The sequence below is a fragment of the Mobula birostris genome, chromosome 3, assembly GCF_030028105.1.
Source record: "Mobula birostris isolate sMobBir1 chromosome 3, sMobBir1.hap1, whole genome shotgun sequence".
Lineage (NCBI taxonomy): Eukaryota > Metazoa > Chordata > Chondrichthyes > Myliobatiformes > Myliobatidae > Mobula > Mobula birostris.
This window is the reverse complement of record NC_092372.1, coordinates 99,518,941-99,535,406: the sequence shown is the minus strand read 5'-3', so window position 1 is coordinate 99,535,406 and position 16,466 is coordinate 99,518,941. Positions and strand designations below refer to the sequence as shown.

General features: G+C 42.8%; 1 protein-coding gene across 1 annotated transcript in view; it reads right to left on the bottom strand.

The window, feature by feature from the left end:
• The window catches only part of prkg2 (protein kinase cGMP-dependent 2), a 133,840-nt gene that overhangs the window by 60,888 nt on the left and 56,486 nt on the right, over nt 1-16,466 (bottom strand). Inside the window, exons 6-9 of the mRNA XM_072251903.1 lie at nt 15,156-15,233; nt 11,018-11,112; nt 8,618-8,686; nt 7,030-7,128 (exon numbers count right to left, since the gene is read on the bottom strand). Of these exons, the coding sequence (XP_072108004.1) occupies nt 7,030-7,128; nt 8,618-8,686; nt 11,018-11,112; nt 15,156-15,233 (341 nt within the window). The remainder of the gene's footprint in view (nt 1-7,029; nt 7,129-8,617; nt 8,687-11,017; nt 11,113-15,155; nt 15,234-16,466) is intronic.

Sequence of the window (16,466 nt, the reverse complement as noted above, 5' to 3'; positions counted from 1 at the left end):
TGAAGAAAGGTGGTAGATCAACTGATGATCCCACTGGTGATAGCACAGGACAGTTAACATCTTAGTCCAAGTGCATTTGCAAGTCTGCAAGCCTTTATTAGTCTGGGATTAAGTTCTAGCATCATAAGGTAATGTTGAAGCTCTATTAATCTCTGGATAGATCACACTTGGCACCTCATTATAGGGAGGATGTGGAAGATTTTGAGAGGGTACAATGAAGAGTTACTGGGACGTTGCCTGGATGCTTTTCTGTCCTAAGCCCTATGTTCTATACTGAAAGCAGCTTTCATGTAATAAAATATGATTGGATAGAACAGCAGAACTAACAACACTTCCCCAGGGAGATGCTTCAGTTATTTTAGTAGTCTGTTGGAGGACAAATTCATGGGGTGCTGTAACTAATTGAAAGCTCCTTTACTGATTTGCACATGGAAGCATAGCAGTACCAGTTGGAGACTGCAGAGCAGTAAACTCAGCTACCTAGCATTGTGGAAACTGAAACTTTGCTCTAAATTGTAAAAATTCAAAATAGACTGGTCTTAACAACTATCTGATCACTTCATGGTCACTTATGCTGTTTTGAGATATTTAATTCACATTCTTTAATTAATCAAATGTAAAGAACCATGGGATTTGGTAAATACAGATTACATATTTATAAATATGTGAATTGTATACGTTGTCATATCGGAATGGGAATGGGAAGTAGAATTAAAATGGGTGGACATTGGGAGATTCCACTTTTAATGGCAGTCGGAGTGTAGGTGCTCGGCAAAGTAGTCTCCCAATCTACATCAGGTCTCATTAATATACAGGAGGCCACACCGGGAGTATTGGACACAGTACATGACCCCCGACAGACTCACCTGATGAAGTGTCACCTCAGCTGGAAGGACTGTTTGGGCCCTGAATGGTAATGAGGGCCTCTTCTACTGTCATGTCCAACATGTCAGTCCATGGCCTCCTCTGTCACGTCCGACATGTCATTCCATGGCCTCCTCTACTGATATGAGGCCACGCTCAAGTTGGAGGAACAACACCCTATATTCCATCTTGGTAGCCTCCAACCTGATGGCATGAACATTGACTTCTCTAACTTGCGGTAAAGCCCTCACCCTGTACCCTTCACCATTTCCCACTCCCATTTCCCTCTCTCACCTTATCTCCCTACCTGCCCATCACCCTCCTCTGGTGCTCCTCCCCCCTTTTCTTTCTTCCATGGCCTTCTGTCCTCTCCTATCAGATTCTTCCTTTTCTGGCCCTGTATCTCTTTCACCAATCGACTTCCCAGCTCTTTACTTCACTCTTCCGCTCTCAGTTTCATCTATCACCTTCAGTTTCTTTCTCTCCTCCCCCCACCTTCTAATTCTGATTCCTCATCATTTTCTCTCCAATGCTGATGAAGGGTCTTGGCCTGAAACGTTGACTGTACTCTCTTCCATAGATGCTACCTGACCTGCCGAGTTCTTCCAACTTTTTGTGTGTGTTGCTTGGATTTCCAGCTTCTAAGAATCTCGTGTTTGCATACATTATCACACTACCACATGACACGCGGCACCTCGTTTAAGGTAAGCTCGAAGTTAGACCTGCATTTCAGACTCCTGTATCCTCGTTTGAACTAGTTTAACATTTTGAAGTTACAAAACATAACCACAGATCCTGCTGTCACCAATTCCAACGGCCCTGGACTCCCCCAGACCGCGGTCACCGCTGCATCCCGCTTGGACCTGATTCAGTTGGATGCCCCCTGACCAGGGATCTCGCTGGCTCCATCCTTGGCTCTGATGGCTCATAATACATCCAGGCCGGTGACACAATTTTTGGTTTCAACAACCCCTAGCTGATCCAAAACCTGGATTCCACCTCCGCCAATGCAGATTCCCACAGCCATGGATGCATGCAGGCTGAAAATTTTACAGTCTCTAGCTCCAGCTCCATCGAGACTTTAACCACCAGCACCTCCAGGGCAAGAGTTTACTCACTGCCGCTGGACCTTCAGTCTCCTTTCCTCCAACCACATGTCTCTGCAACCTTGTCTCTCTCAGGCTCCATTGTCACCTGTTGGGTCCTCAGAGCCTCCATCTTCCTCCCAGCCTACCTTCCCTGAATACCCCACCCCTCATTTTCCCTCTGGCACCACCAACCCTCTTTCCCCCTCTGATTCCAGTTCTAACCCTTGCCATGCCTTTACCATTCCCTCCAACCTTCCCCTCCCTGAGGCAAAAAATTCAGTCCTCAGTAAAGGTCCCCATTCACCAACACCTCAGTGAGTTTCGCATCCACATCGATGTCAAGCTCTTCTTCCATTGCATCCATCTCCAAGCCCATTTCTTCAGCAAGAATTCTGCACACGACACTGATGACCTCGTCTCCCAACTTCAACCCTCCTCCTCTTCTTAGACACCCAGCTCTGGTTCCCTGCCTGCTCTGGATCCTTTCATCTCGAATTGCTGATAGGGCACAAACGTCCCAACTTCAGCACTCCTCTCTCCTCCTCGAACCTAATCCCCTCTGAACACACTGTCCTCTACTCTCTCCTCACCATCAAACCCACAGACAAACAGAGTGCTGTTGTAGTGTGCCACACTGACCTCTACCTTCCTGAAGGTAGGTGGCAACTCCCAGGCTCCTCCTCATACCTACCCTTAAGAGGATCCCACTCTGAACTATCAGAAAACTGTCTCCGACACCATCACTGACCTCATCAACTCTGGAGAACTCCCAACCACTGCCACCAATCTTATAGTTCCCTTACCCTACACTGCTCGTTTCTACCTCCTACCGGATTGTCTGGGTAGGCCTATTGGCTCACCTTCTCCTGCCCCTCTGAACTGGTGAACTCATACCTCGACTCTATCCTATCCTCCTTGGTTCAGTTCCTCCCACCTATATCTGTGACACTTCTCATGCGTTCGATCTCCTCAGTAGCTTTCAATTCCATGGCCCTGACCACCTCATTTTCACCACGGATGTTCAGTCTCTATATAATTCTATCCTCCATCAAGAAGACCTCAAAGCTCTCCACTTCTTTCTTAACAAAAGAACCAACCAATTCCCCTCCACGGCCATCTTCCTCCATCTGACAGAACTGGTCCTCACCGTCAACAATTTTTCCTTCAGCTCCTCCCACTTTCTCCAGACTTGAGGGGTAGCCATGGGCACCCACATGGGCCCCAGATATTCTTGCCTCTTTGTTGGAAAAGCAGAACAATCCGTGCTCAAAGCTTTCCCTGGTAATACTCCCCAGCTCTTCCTCCACTACACTGATGAATGAAATGGTGCTGCTTCAGGCACCCATGTTGAGCTCGTCATTTTCATCAACTTTGCCTCTAACTTCCACCTCACCCTTAAATTCACTTGGTCCATCTCTGACACCTCCCTCCCATTTCTCGATCTCTCTGTCTCCATCACTGGAGACAAACTGTCTACCGAAATCTTTTGTAAGTCTACTGATTACCATGGTTATCTTGACTATACTTCTTCCCACCTTGTCTCCTGTAAAAATGCTATTCCTTTTCTCAGGTCCTTCATCTCTACTGCATCTGCTCCCAGGATGCAGTTTTCCTTTCCAGGACGTTAGAGATGTACTCCTTCTTCAAAGAATGGGGTTTCCCTTCCTCCATTATTAATGCTGTCCTCACCCGCATCTCCTCTATATCCCGAACATCCACGCTCACCCCATCTACCTGCCACCTTAACAGTGATAGAGTTCCCCTCGTTCTTATCTACCACCCGATGGGACTCCACATACAATACATGATCCTCTTCAACTTCCAAAGTCTCCAAAGGGATCCTACCACTAAATATATCTTTACCTTCCCCACTCCACTTTCCACAGGGATTGCTCTCTCCGCGACTCCCTTGTCCATTTGTCCCTCCTGACACTTACTCCCCTAAGCGGCCAAAGTGCTACACCTGCCTATTCACCTCCTCCTTCACCTCCATTCAAGCCCCCAAACAGTCCTTTCAGGTGAGGCAACACTTCACCTGTGAATCTTCTGGGGTCATCTATTGTGTCCGGTGGTCCCGATGTGGCCTCCTCTACATTGATGAGACCTGTCAGAAATCGGGGGACCGCTTCATCAAGCACCTCCACTCCATCTGCCAAAGTGGAACTTTCCAGTGGCCAAACATTTTAAATCCAATTTCCATTCCCATTCCGACATGTTGGTCCTTGGCCTCCTCTTGTCCCAAGACGAGACAGCCCTCAGGGTGGCACAGCAACACTTTATATTCCATCTGTGTAACCTCCAACATGAATATTGATTTCTTTTTCCAGTAATTTATTTTTTTTCCTCCTCCTCCCCTCTTCTCCTATTCATCACTTGGGCCTTTTACTGCTTCTCACCTGCTTATCACTTCCCCATGGGTCCCCTCCTCTTTCCTTTTCTCCCATGGTCCACTCTCCTCTCCTATCAGATTCCTTCTTCTCCAGCCCCTTTACCTTTCCCACCCACTTGGCTTCACCTATCACCTTCTGGCCAGCCTCCTTTGCTTCCCCCACTTTTTTATTCTGGTTCCTCCCACTTCCTTTTCAGTCTTGCAGAAGTGTCTTGGCCTGAAGTGTTGACTGCTTATTCATTTCCTTTGACGCTATGTGGCTTGCTTGAACTTCCCCCAGCTGTCTTGGACCCCACCATGCCGCTGGATCCGGAAGAGGATGTCGAGAGGGTGGGTCTGAACCTGTGTAACCCCCTACTCACCTAAAATCCACTCACGCACACGCTGTTCCTTTCTGAGGAATGGGGTACCACCCCACTAACTGACTGAAGGGAACCACCATCATCCTATGGGATAGATAGCCAGATAGAGAGAGAGGGAGAGATGTGGCCTGCTGAATTCCTCAGCATTTTGTGCAGGTTGCTTTGGATTTCCAGCATCTGGAGACTCACTCCTGTTTATAAATGTGATGTCATATAAATGTGGTGAGATTTTAATTCATATCTCCAGGTCAGAGTCCTGGCTACTAGATTGATAGTCCCATAATGTAACCACTATTGGAGAACTTTTAAATACTTCAGTAGTTTTGATTGGTTTCATGGTTTGATTACCGTGGTCACCACAGTAGTGTAGCGGTTAGCGTGAAGCTATTACAGCTCGAGACGTCAGAGTTCAGAGTTGAATCCCGCCATCCTCTGTAAGAAGTCTCTGTATTTTCTCCCCATGGAATGCATGGGTTTTCTCCAGGACCCCTGGTTTCCTCCCACAGTCTAAAGATGTAACACCTAGGTTAATTTATCATTGTAAACTGTCCCGTGATTAGATTAGGATTAAAATCAGGATTCCTGGCCCTATTTAATATTTCAGTAATATTGCAGATATATTGTTTGACCAAGCATTCTTTGTTGTTTACATAATTCATTGTGGGTTATATGTTAAAGCACGTGAATGGCATATGTCACTATGCCATCATGTCATAAGTGAGCACCTCAGTAAAATTAAAAACAAAGCAGACATGCATCTCCTGGTTCTCTGCGTTTTTCTCTCAATTGATTTCGGGAGGTACAAAACGTTACAGCCAGGGGTTGCTGAGCGGTGTGGCTTGAAGGGCCAAAAGGGCCAACTGCGCGCTGTATCTCTAAATAAATAAATATATCATATATATGAGATAGAAGAGGTTGTTACCGTATCGTTTTATATACCAGATCTATGTCTGCAATGCTTCACTTCTGGTACTGACCTGAACAAATTTATCTTATGCTTTACCTCACACAAGACCAGAGAAGCCTCTTTGCTTCCTGCACATAATAATCTGCCTTGTCACCTCACAGAGCAAAGTAGCTACAATCACACTGAAAGCACAATGATCAACACAAGAGACTGCAGGTGCTGGAAATCGGGAGCAAAACACGAAATGCTGGAGGTACTCAGCAGGTCAGGCAGCATCTGTGGAGGGGAATGAACAGTCGACGTTTCAGGCCAAGACCCTTCATCTATGGAGGGGAATGAACAGTTCCAGAAAGGAAGGGGAAGAAGCAAGAATAAGAAGGTTGGGGAGGGGTAGGTGTAGAGGCTGGCAAGTGAAAGGTGAAGCCAGTTGAATAGGAAGCAAAATTAAAATGGGTGGTCACAATGAATTTCCTACCCTATTCTGCCAATGTATCCACCTCCACAGTCCTTTAAAGTTACTTCCAGCAACAGATTGAAGACAATAAGCATTTCTCTTTAAGAGGTGAAGGCACAACATCAACTTGCAGTAGTTACTGTCAGCTTGCGTTTGCGACTCATAAAGGTGCACCCTCTGAATAAGTGCTAAGGTTGGTATCTTTCTGAATTAGTATTCAACAGCAAAATATTCCTGCTGATGGAAATGTAAATTAAAAACAGAAAATGTGAAAGTTCTCAGCAGATCAGGAAGAGCCTGCAGAGAGAGACTCAGTGCAAGGTTTCATAGCTACGATTCTTCACTTGATGTAAGGTCTTTGACTAGAAGCTTTTATTCAGAATGTGATATGCAGTCAAGCCTTCTCTGGTACAAACAGGCATGAATTAATAAAGATTAAGAGATAAAGATAAAGATTAGCTTTATTTGTCACATGTACATTGAAACATGAGATGCATCATTTGCAGCAACGACCAACACAGTACAAGGAGCAGCCTGGGCAAGTGTCACCGTCACCATGCATCTGGTGCCAACCTAGCATGCCCACAACTCACAAACCCTAACCTGTATATCTTTGGAATGTGGGAGGAAACCAGAGCACCCAGAGGAAACCTATATGGTCATGGGGAGAATATGCAAACTTACAAATAGTGGCAGGATTGAACCCATGTCACTGTAATAGTGGTAAGCTAACCACTACACCACCACTGCCTTCTATGCCTGCATACTATCCTGCTATGCTACTATGCCACGAACTGAGAACAGATTTCTAGCAATTCTTTCCACAGATCTATATTTATCTGTCGCAGGAGGTAGAGCAAACTTCCAAATATGTCAAAATATGTTTGGCCCAATACACAACAGTGCTAATTGTCGGTATACTTACATTTATTTTATACATGATTTTGATGATAAGGTTAACTTACTTGACATGTCTTTTCGCATCATCTCTTGCTAACTCTGCGACATAGCCTTGAAGGTATTTCTGGAGTTCATCAAATGTACCCACTGTTTGATTGAATGTCCTGTCAAATGCAAGATACAACGTATTATTTTACTTAAATGAAATTGGTAAACAAAATATTATTGCTTCTCAAAGCCGTGATGATTTTTGTACTGGATTTATTTCAGAAGATTGATGATAAATACTGGAACAGAAATATTTTGGGTGGTTCTGTAGATATGTCAGAGTTAAAATGAGAGATGAAGAGAGCCTTCCGGGATGGTCCTCAATATAAAATACATTTAAATAGATACAGTAATTCCAAAATAAATGCATGTCTGATCTGATGAAATATTATCTCAAACAAGAGGACATAACTTTAAGGTGAGAGCTTGGAGTTCTAAAGGATATGAATAAATTTATTTATTTATTGAGTACAGACCCTTTCAAGCCACACTACCTATCAATCCCCCGATTTAACCCCAGCCTAATCACGGGACAACTTACAATGACCAATTAACCTACCAAATGGAACACCTTTAAACTGTGGGAGGAAACCAGAGCACCCGGAGGAAACCCACGCTGCCATGAGGAGAAAGTACAAACTCCTTACAGGCACACTTCCTCGTCCTGCTGATAAAAAACGAATCCCCTTCCTATGGCAAGAACGTGCCTCGTGCACCACATCGCTGTAATTTATCCAAACATTGATTTAAGAGATTCTTAGATAAGCACAATGAAAATAGAGGGTTATGGGCTGTGCAGGAGGGAGGGATTAGATTAATTAAGGATTAGATTTATATAGTTTAACACAAACACTGTGGGCCAAAAGCCCCTGTAGTGCTGTACTGTTCTATGTTCTATGTTTTCACAGGCTTATTATAAGCCCTCTTGTTGTGTATTTAATATTTCAATAATATTTGGATAATCTTGTTTATATATTCATTGTTTAAGCATTCTTTCTGGTTTAAATAGTTGATTACGAGTTATATATATGCATATGTGAATTGCATACATCTTTACCCTACCACATGACATGTGCGCGCCTCATTTAAGGTGAATTCAAAGTTAGACCTGCTTTTCAGAATCCCATGTCTTCCCCTAAATTAGTTTAATGTTTTGAAGTTAGAAAGCATAACAGCCCTTTCAATACAGCATCTGTAGAAATCCTTCATCTCTCAAGTTCCTGTTTCTTTCTTTATGAGGCTGGTGAGTGGGCTCAATTCTGACTGAGATGCATTTGTCCAAGTTAACTGTCAGTACTTTTAATGACTGCCTTTTTGAGAATGATTTACACTACATGTATTACCTCCTTGCTGTCTTCAGTATGAAATCTAGGTGCAGGGGAGAAGAGGAAGAAATTTTAAAAATGTATTCTCAAGGTCTGGATTGCATTGGCCTTTGTAGAATTACTTGCCATCTTTAACTGCCCCTACAAAGTCAGCAAAGATAGGCCCTCTAGAACTGCTAAATCCATTGCTGCCTTTATTTAAACATACAAATGAGCTGTTACCTGGGTTGCAATTCTTCAACTGGAAAGACTAGGGATTACCACCTGCCATAAAACTTACTCTCTGTCTATGACAAGACATTCCACGCCATTTTCATCAGCTATTATGTTAGCTGACCTGACATCATCACTGTGAAAGAGAAGAGATCAAAAATATATCTCAGAAACACATCAAAGGCTGCTTTGAAATAGACTGAGGTCTGGCATCTTGACAACTCAAGTCTGTACCTTCAAACAGAATAATATATGCTTCAAGCAAACATAGACTTTCCCACCTGAGCCAGTTTACTGGTTTGTTAATCGGATTTTGTTCTCTACAGTTAATTAAGACCTCTGCCTAGTGCTCTGTCTGAATTACAAAGGAATAGGTGAATTGATCTGGGTAAATTTAGCGTTTATATTCCCTGCAGGGAGCTGCATTTGAACTGCAGTTGAAGATTGGCTGACAAAGCTGCCCTTGTTTTTTTCTGATCTACGCTCACTGCTCCCGGAAGAGAGTATGCCATCTGTAGTTTTACACTGCAGAAAACCAGCAGACAATTATTCTGCAACAATTTTTATCCTGTTCTAACTTTGTTGGTTTGCAAATTAGACCATAAGACCATAAGATATGGGAGCAGAAGTAGGCCATTCGGCTCATCGATCATTCAATCATGGGCTGATCCAATTCTTCCAGTCATCCCCACACCTCTGCTTTCACCCCATACCCTTTGATGCCCTGGCTAATCAAGAACCTTTCTATCTCTGCCTTAAATGCACCCAATGACTTGGCCTGCACAGCTGCTCGTGGCAACAAATTCTACAGAATTACCATCCTCTGAGTAAAGTAATTTCTCCGCATCTCTGTTCTAAAAGGACGTCCTTCAATCCTGAAGCCGTGACCATGGGAAATAACTTTGCCATATCTAAACTGTTCAGGCCTTTGGATCCATTTGTAACTGTTTAAGTTTCAAATGTGTACAAAAATGCATTTGCACCTATTTCTGGTGGACCCATTCGTCATGAGGGAATTGTACCCTGCACTTCATACTGTGCTTCATCCTAACGCAGATTTCATCTGACAATCCCTACAACTTCTATAATTTACTCAAAACATTTGAGTACATGTGCTCAAAATAGAAAATCAGTTGGGATTGAAAGGGAAAGCATAACCAACATCCACTGGTTTCTCTGAGAATTTTGTTGTACTAAAAATATCACCACCAACGGTCAGGTGCGGTTTGATCTCAGCCCCAGGATGATCCCTAGCCTGATCATTGCTGTCACGCACTGGCTCATTTGCAGCTTTAAACTGCTGCAGAAAGATCCCTTTACATCTGACCCATTTCCTGGGCTTAGTGCACAAATGTCTAAGCTATTACAAGCATTGCAAACATCAATGATCATGAAACATGAAGGATGTCTCTTACAGTGATAAAATCATGACTAAGTTACAATTTCCTAAACAAACAATGACCCCATTACACAATTATATTTTTGTTTTCTAATCTAGCATTAGTGTTAAATGCAAGCCATTTAGTATACCAAAAAATGCCCAAGTTTAGGCAAGTATTTCACAAGGGAAATCTCAGTCAATCTGTACCCAGGCCTGCTTGGGCTGGGAAGGTTGTGAACTCTAATGTTACATCAGAAGGCCACTTTAACTCATGCTTGTATTAGATCCTACTGTAAATAAAAATGAGTGGAAAAACTGTACCAATGATTGCTCACTAAAACTGTATACGGAACATAATTGTCACATGGAGCTATTGTATATCTGAGAATGGATGCCAGTAATTCTGGTACCCAATGTAGGATACTGAGGCACCAAAGGAAATAGAGAAAAGCATTTAAAAAGACAAACTGATATGGGCAAATAGATGCCAGCAAATTTTGAGTGGATGTTCTTGCCGAGTTGAGCAAATGAAAATCTCATTAAGTTACTTTCCAGCAACACCCAAGCAAGTCAATGAAACAGTCTGGTCTAACTTACATGTTCAGTTTCAACTGGCAGATGGGACTGAACTTGTTCCAAATAGTGAAGATTACAGCAACCAGAAAAAGTAATCCCAATAATGAAAGAAGTAATCCAAATACTACTCTTTGATCTGCCTAGCATTGCAAGGTTTATTTTTTCTGTCTAAAACACCCATACAAATAATTCATACAAAGTTAGCACCAAAATCATTCTATTAGCTATTATCTTACTTCAAAGCACGCTTTTGTTGAAAATAGTGGGATTGACTTTCATCTTGCTGCTAAGATATAAGGCTGAAGTCTACTCGAGGGTCTTTCTCGGATTTAAAATAGTTGGAAGAGATGCTTGCCTTTACAGGGCGATGGGCTGTAGTCCATTAGGTCCTCCTGAAATCAACATGCCCGCGTCTGTGGAAGTGAGCATGACCATTGACTGATATTCTTGCCCACATTGAGTGCTAGTGACAACAGGCAAACACGCCCGCTGTGTTTGGATTAAACTAACCTAACCAGAGCTTTTTCCCCAAAGTAATCTCCTCTCTGCAGGACTTTGATCGTTCGTGGTTCCAGATGGAGTTCTGTGTTCTGAGTGACTTTAACCTAGGATCAAAAAGAATGGTGATGAAATTTAGCAAAATAAGTACATTGCATTTATAGAATCAGAATTAAACAACTTTTCAGAGACATATAATTTTAAAGACTCGCATGTAAGCGAGGGGATAAAAACAAACATCTCCAAACCGCCAATTTAAGAGAGGTAGGTCAGTGTATAAGAAATATGTTATCTTTCTGACCTCCAGTTCAATTCGACTTTTAATTTAGTACATTAAGGGCCGGGATTTGCCGATTGTATGGAAAGCTGATGAACAACGGTGAGAGGAGCCAGATCTAGGGGGTAGTGCATTGTATGTGGGTGATTTGGAGGAGCTGGAGCAGGAATGCTTCCTACGTTAATCACCCTGATCATCTGATGTTCAACTTTCTTTCCACCTGTGAGATCCAATTCACCTTGAGGTAAAAGTGGCCTATAGCTACAGACACTTAGAAGACAGGTCTCAATTCACTCTATGATGGGAAAATAATTTTGATATATTTGTTAGGATACACTTTGTGTCCAATACCTCAAGAAGATCTTCAGTTTAGCTACATTGGAGAATACTTAAGACATATTAAGGGAATGGTGAATTATAACAGAAGTCGCAGCTGCTGACTTATATCTCCTTGAAGAGTTGCTGCACAAAGTCAATTTATTAGCAGGAATAGCAGTGCACTTATATATTGCCTGAGTACTAACAGCTGTCAATGTAACCTGAAAGTAGGCAATCCATTTGTCAGAATCAATTTCATCCCGAAAAGGGCAATTATTACTTAAAGAGTAACTTAGTATCCATGAGACCACAATATTTAAGGTTAGAAAAACAGGGAATTATTCACTGTATGGAATTTTCTCCCCCATTTAATTATTTGAAATTTCAAATGCTTGTTGTAGGAAGATAGTCCATTGTATTTTTTTGGAGGATTTAGATTCTCACTGTGATAAAATTCTTGATGGTACAGCAATTACCATCAGTGGATATTCTAAGATTGCTTAGAATGTTTTTGTATGACTCTAATATTGTCATTAGGAAGAAAAACCAACTTCTGTTTAGTTACAAAGGCCATGCGCCATTATACTAAAAATACTCAGTGGTTTTGGCAACAATCCTTCTGTTACTTATCTCGCCTTCATGTGTGGCTTAGCTACTAAGCCCAGAAGAACCATTCCTACTGACGGGAGAAGGGACAAGGGTGAGTTATTGGCACCTTAAAACCAGTCATTTTGGGTAGATGAGGCTCATCAGCCATGGTTGGCAGCTCATCTAGGGAAAGGAAACCTCTGATCTCAAACCTTCACTGCCTTGCAGCTATACCCACTCACGAGGAAGACTTCAGGAGTAAGCCCCAAATGAAAAATCTGGGGTCAAAGGCAGCCCTACATTGAGTTCAATGCTGACTGGCAACTCCTGTGATACTGCTGGTACCATACTGCATCGGGCTCTCCGGTTCTTTTGGGTTAATCTGATGTGTGGAGAGGGGGAGCTTGCTACACGGGCATCAGCTTGCTCTCCATATCATCCTGCCCAGGCTAGTATATCTAGACAGCTAGGGCGCAATGTCTACGTCTAGGGCGCAGTGGTCAACTCTGACCACTGGAGGCCTCAGACCTCAGATATTGACTTAAATACTTTTTATAAAATATCTACATTAGAACATAGAACATAGAAAATGGTACAGTACAGCACAGTATGAGCACTTCAACCTATATAAACCCACTACACGATCTATCTAACCCTTCCCTCCTACACAGCCCATAACCCTCCATTTTTCAAAATACATATTCCTGTCTTTAAAATATCCCTATTGTATCAACCTCTACGACCAGCCCCAGCAGTGCATTTCAGACACTATCACTCTGTGTTAAAAAAAAACCTACCTCAGATGTCTCCCCCAAGCTTTTCTCTATTCACCTTAATCTGATGCCTTCTGGTATTGACCATTGTTAATTATAGCCTAGAATTTTTACAATAAGTTTATTTGCGTTTTCCAATTAACAACTTCAAGACACAGTACAAACAAAATGCAGACTGGACCAAGAAATGATTGCAAAGCCTCTGTGATTTCCCACAAGCTGAAAGCTTCTACAGGGGACACATATTTGCCCCCAGATGGGGAAATGGAATGCATATAGCCGCCCTACACATCTAACAACTGATCGAGCATTGGTCTACAAAGGTGAGCACCTGTGTGGACAAGAATGGAACCAAGAAGGAAAAATATTAACTCGCCTTAAGAAAGAATGCCCTTTTTCGAAGGGCTGTTTTCTACTGGGTTCCTCAGTTGCTAAGTAGATTCAGATCTCTTAAGTATTGAGGAAGTAGGTCCACACTCCCCATGTAAGCTCTGTTCCTACAACCAAGCCCACACAGGGCAGCATTTGAATTTGTAGGTGGATCTCCTGTGACATTGCTTAAAAGCATACTGCAATGTAAGCATTTCAGTTAAATTATTTACTAAGGTTATATTAGAACATCCAACCTCAGCAGCCTGTTACGCATCCTGCTCTGCACTGAAGCCAGTGAGAACAAAGTACCGTAAAGGTTACCTTAAACTTGATGAGATTGAAAATTCTGATGGTTTGTTTGTCCGACCTACTGAAGGCCAATGTGCCAATATTCCCCATGGGAAATTGTTTCAAGTAGGCAAAATATGGAATTTTATTACTACTTACATCGAACAGTGTTCATCTGTAAGTAATTACATTTTTTTTTGTTTAGAGTCACAGAATACATCATCCAAGGATTCCTTTACTTAAAAAGTAGTGACCAGGTCCCACACTGCAGGGATAAAGTGATTCACAGAGGATGTTTCTGACAAGGATATTTTCCCTAATTGCATGCTGAAAAATCAGCATTTGAACCATTAGGTTCTTTTAAGTATATTAAAGGCTGCAAATAATTGTAATGCCTGGAAAAATGATTCAACTTGAATTTTACTTCAAACATATAACCATTTAATAACAGCAAATTCCTCAATATCAGAATCATAAAACAGATTAAGATTTCAAGGAAGAACTACATGCAGCGCCCCTGGCCACCCTTAGGGTCGCTCGGCTCGCTGTCGTCTAGGGAAACAGCCTCGGCCTCGCCAAACTGGATAACTTGTTTGTGTGGATGCTGTGTGATGTACCCCACCCCGCCCAAATAACAGACAATACACCAGATACAATTAAATGATTTACAGTTTATAGATATTACTGGAACTATATAATTAAAAGAGAATAAAATATAAAAGGAAAATAAAAGGCGCCACACTTATCAAAGTTCAATCTCTTTGTGCACAAAAACCGTTGGAGCTCAAGGACCTTCTTCTTCACCCTGCGAACCCTCGGACCACCTCGACCCGCCGCCTGGGACCAACAACGGTGGTCGACCAGACGCTCCACACGAGTCCGTCTCCGTCTCCTCGCCGAACGTCCCGCCCGGGGTCCAACCCCGTTAGTGGACTCACAGCACCTGGTCCATTCTCTGTCTCGCTCTCCCGCCTTCTCCCCAAAACCCCGCGCATACAGTATCTTCAAATACACCAAAACCATAACAACTATCCCAATTGGTTAATAGCACCCTCTTATCACCCTCTAAACCACAATAAGCTGCTAGCGCAAACTTTCTCAGCGTTAAAGCACAACAAAGCCGCATTCCCCAGATTAACATAACAAAAACGCCATTTTAATTAGCCTTCGCAGTAACATAAAAATCGAAACCCCCTTACCAGCACAGATTTAATTCAGTAAAGTGAATTGTTCAAGTGCAAGAATATACGGTAGAATGTTTGAGAATGGCATTTCAGTAATTTGGGATTTGCAATCTTGGCTATTAATTCTGTCTGTTAATGTCTGCATCCTTTTCCCTTTCTGGTTTTAATGAATGATTTTTTTTCCACTCATTGATTTTTGAATTGCCTACCGACCATGACCTACAGAACAGTAATTAAAGAGTCTGGGGTTATCAGATAGGTTATACTGCAGCTTGTGGAGAGTAGGTTTAAAATACAGTAATAGGATATCATTTCCAATGAAGTTCATTGAGCAACATAGGATACTTTACCTTTCCCTTTGCCAAGATGAAAAATGTACTTCCTTCCTCACCTTGCTGGATGATGTAGTCTCCTTTGTCATAGTATTCCTGCATGAAACAATAAGGTTTCTTAGAGACTTTTACATTTGGATCTTAAATGGGAATTTCTAACAAAGGTGGATTTGCCTCCACACCACCAGCAGAACCTCAGACAGAATGCTGGAGGAACTCAGCAGGTCATGCAGCATCGATGGAAATGAGTAAATAGTCGATGTTTTGGGCCAAGAACTTTCCTCAGGACTGAGAAGGAAGGGGGAAGATGCCAGAATAAAAAGGTGGGGGAAGGGGAAAGAGGTTAGCTCGAGGGTGATAGGTGAAGCCAGGAGGGTGGGAAAGATCAAGGGCTGGAGAAGAAAGGATCTGGTAGGAGAGGAGAGTGGACCATTGGAGAAAGGGAAGGAGGAGGGAACCCAGAGGGAAGTAATAGGCAAGTAAGAAGAGGTAAAAGATCAGAGTGGAGAATAGAGGAGGTGTTGGCAGGGGGGATGGTTACCAGAAGAAGAAATCAATATTCAAGCCATCAGGGTGGAGGATATCCCGACAGAATATACATAGAACATAGAATATAGAATAGTACAGCACAGAACAGGCCCTTCGGCCCACAATGTTGTGCCGACCCTCAAACCCTGCCTCCCATATAAGCCCCCACCTTAAATTCCTCCATATACCTGTCTAGTAGTCTCTTTAACTTCACTAGTGTATCTGCCTCCACCACTGACTCAGGCAGTGCATTCCACGCACCAACCACTCTCTGAGTAAAAAACCTTCCTCTAATATCCCCCTTCAACTTCCTACCCCTTACCTTAAAGCCATGTCCTCTTGTATTGAGCAGTGGTGCCCTGGGGAAGAGGCGCTGGCTATCCACTCTATCTATTCCTCTTATTATCTTGTACACCTCTATCATGTCTCCTCTCATCCTCCTTCTCTCCAAAGAGTAAAGCCCTAGCTCCCTTAATCTCTGATCATAATGCATACTTTCTAAACCAGGCAGCATCCTGGTAAATTTCCTCTGTACCCTTTCCAATGCTTCCACATCCTTCCTATAGTGAGGCAACCAGAACTGGACACAATACTCCAAGTGTGGCCTAACCAGAGTTTTATAGAGCTGCATCATTACATCGCGACTCTTAAACTCTATCCCTCGACTTATGAAAGCTAACACCCCATAAGCTTTCTTAGCTACCCTATCCACCTGTGAGGTAACTTTCAGGGATCTGTGGACATGTACCCCGAGATCCCTCTGCTCCTCCACACTACCAAGTATCCTGCCATTTACTTTGT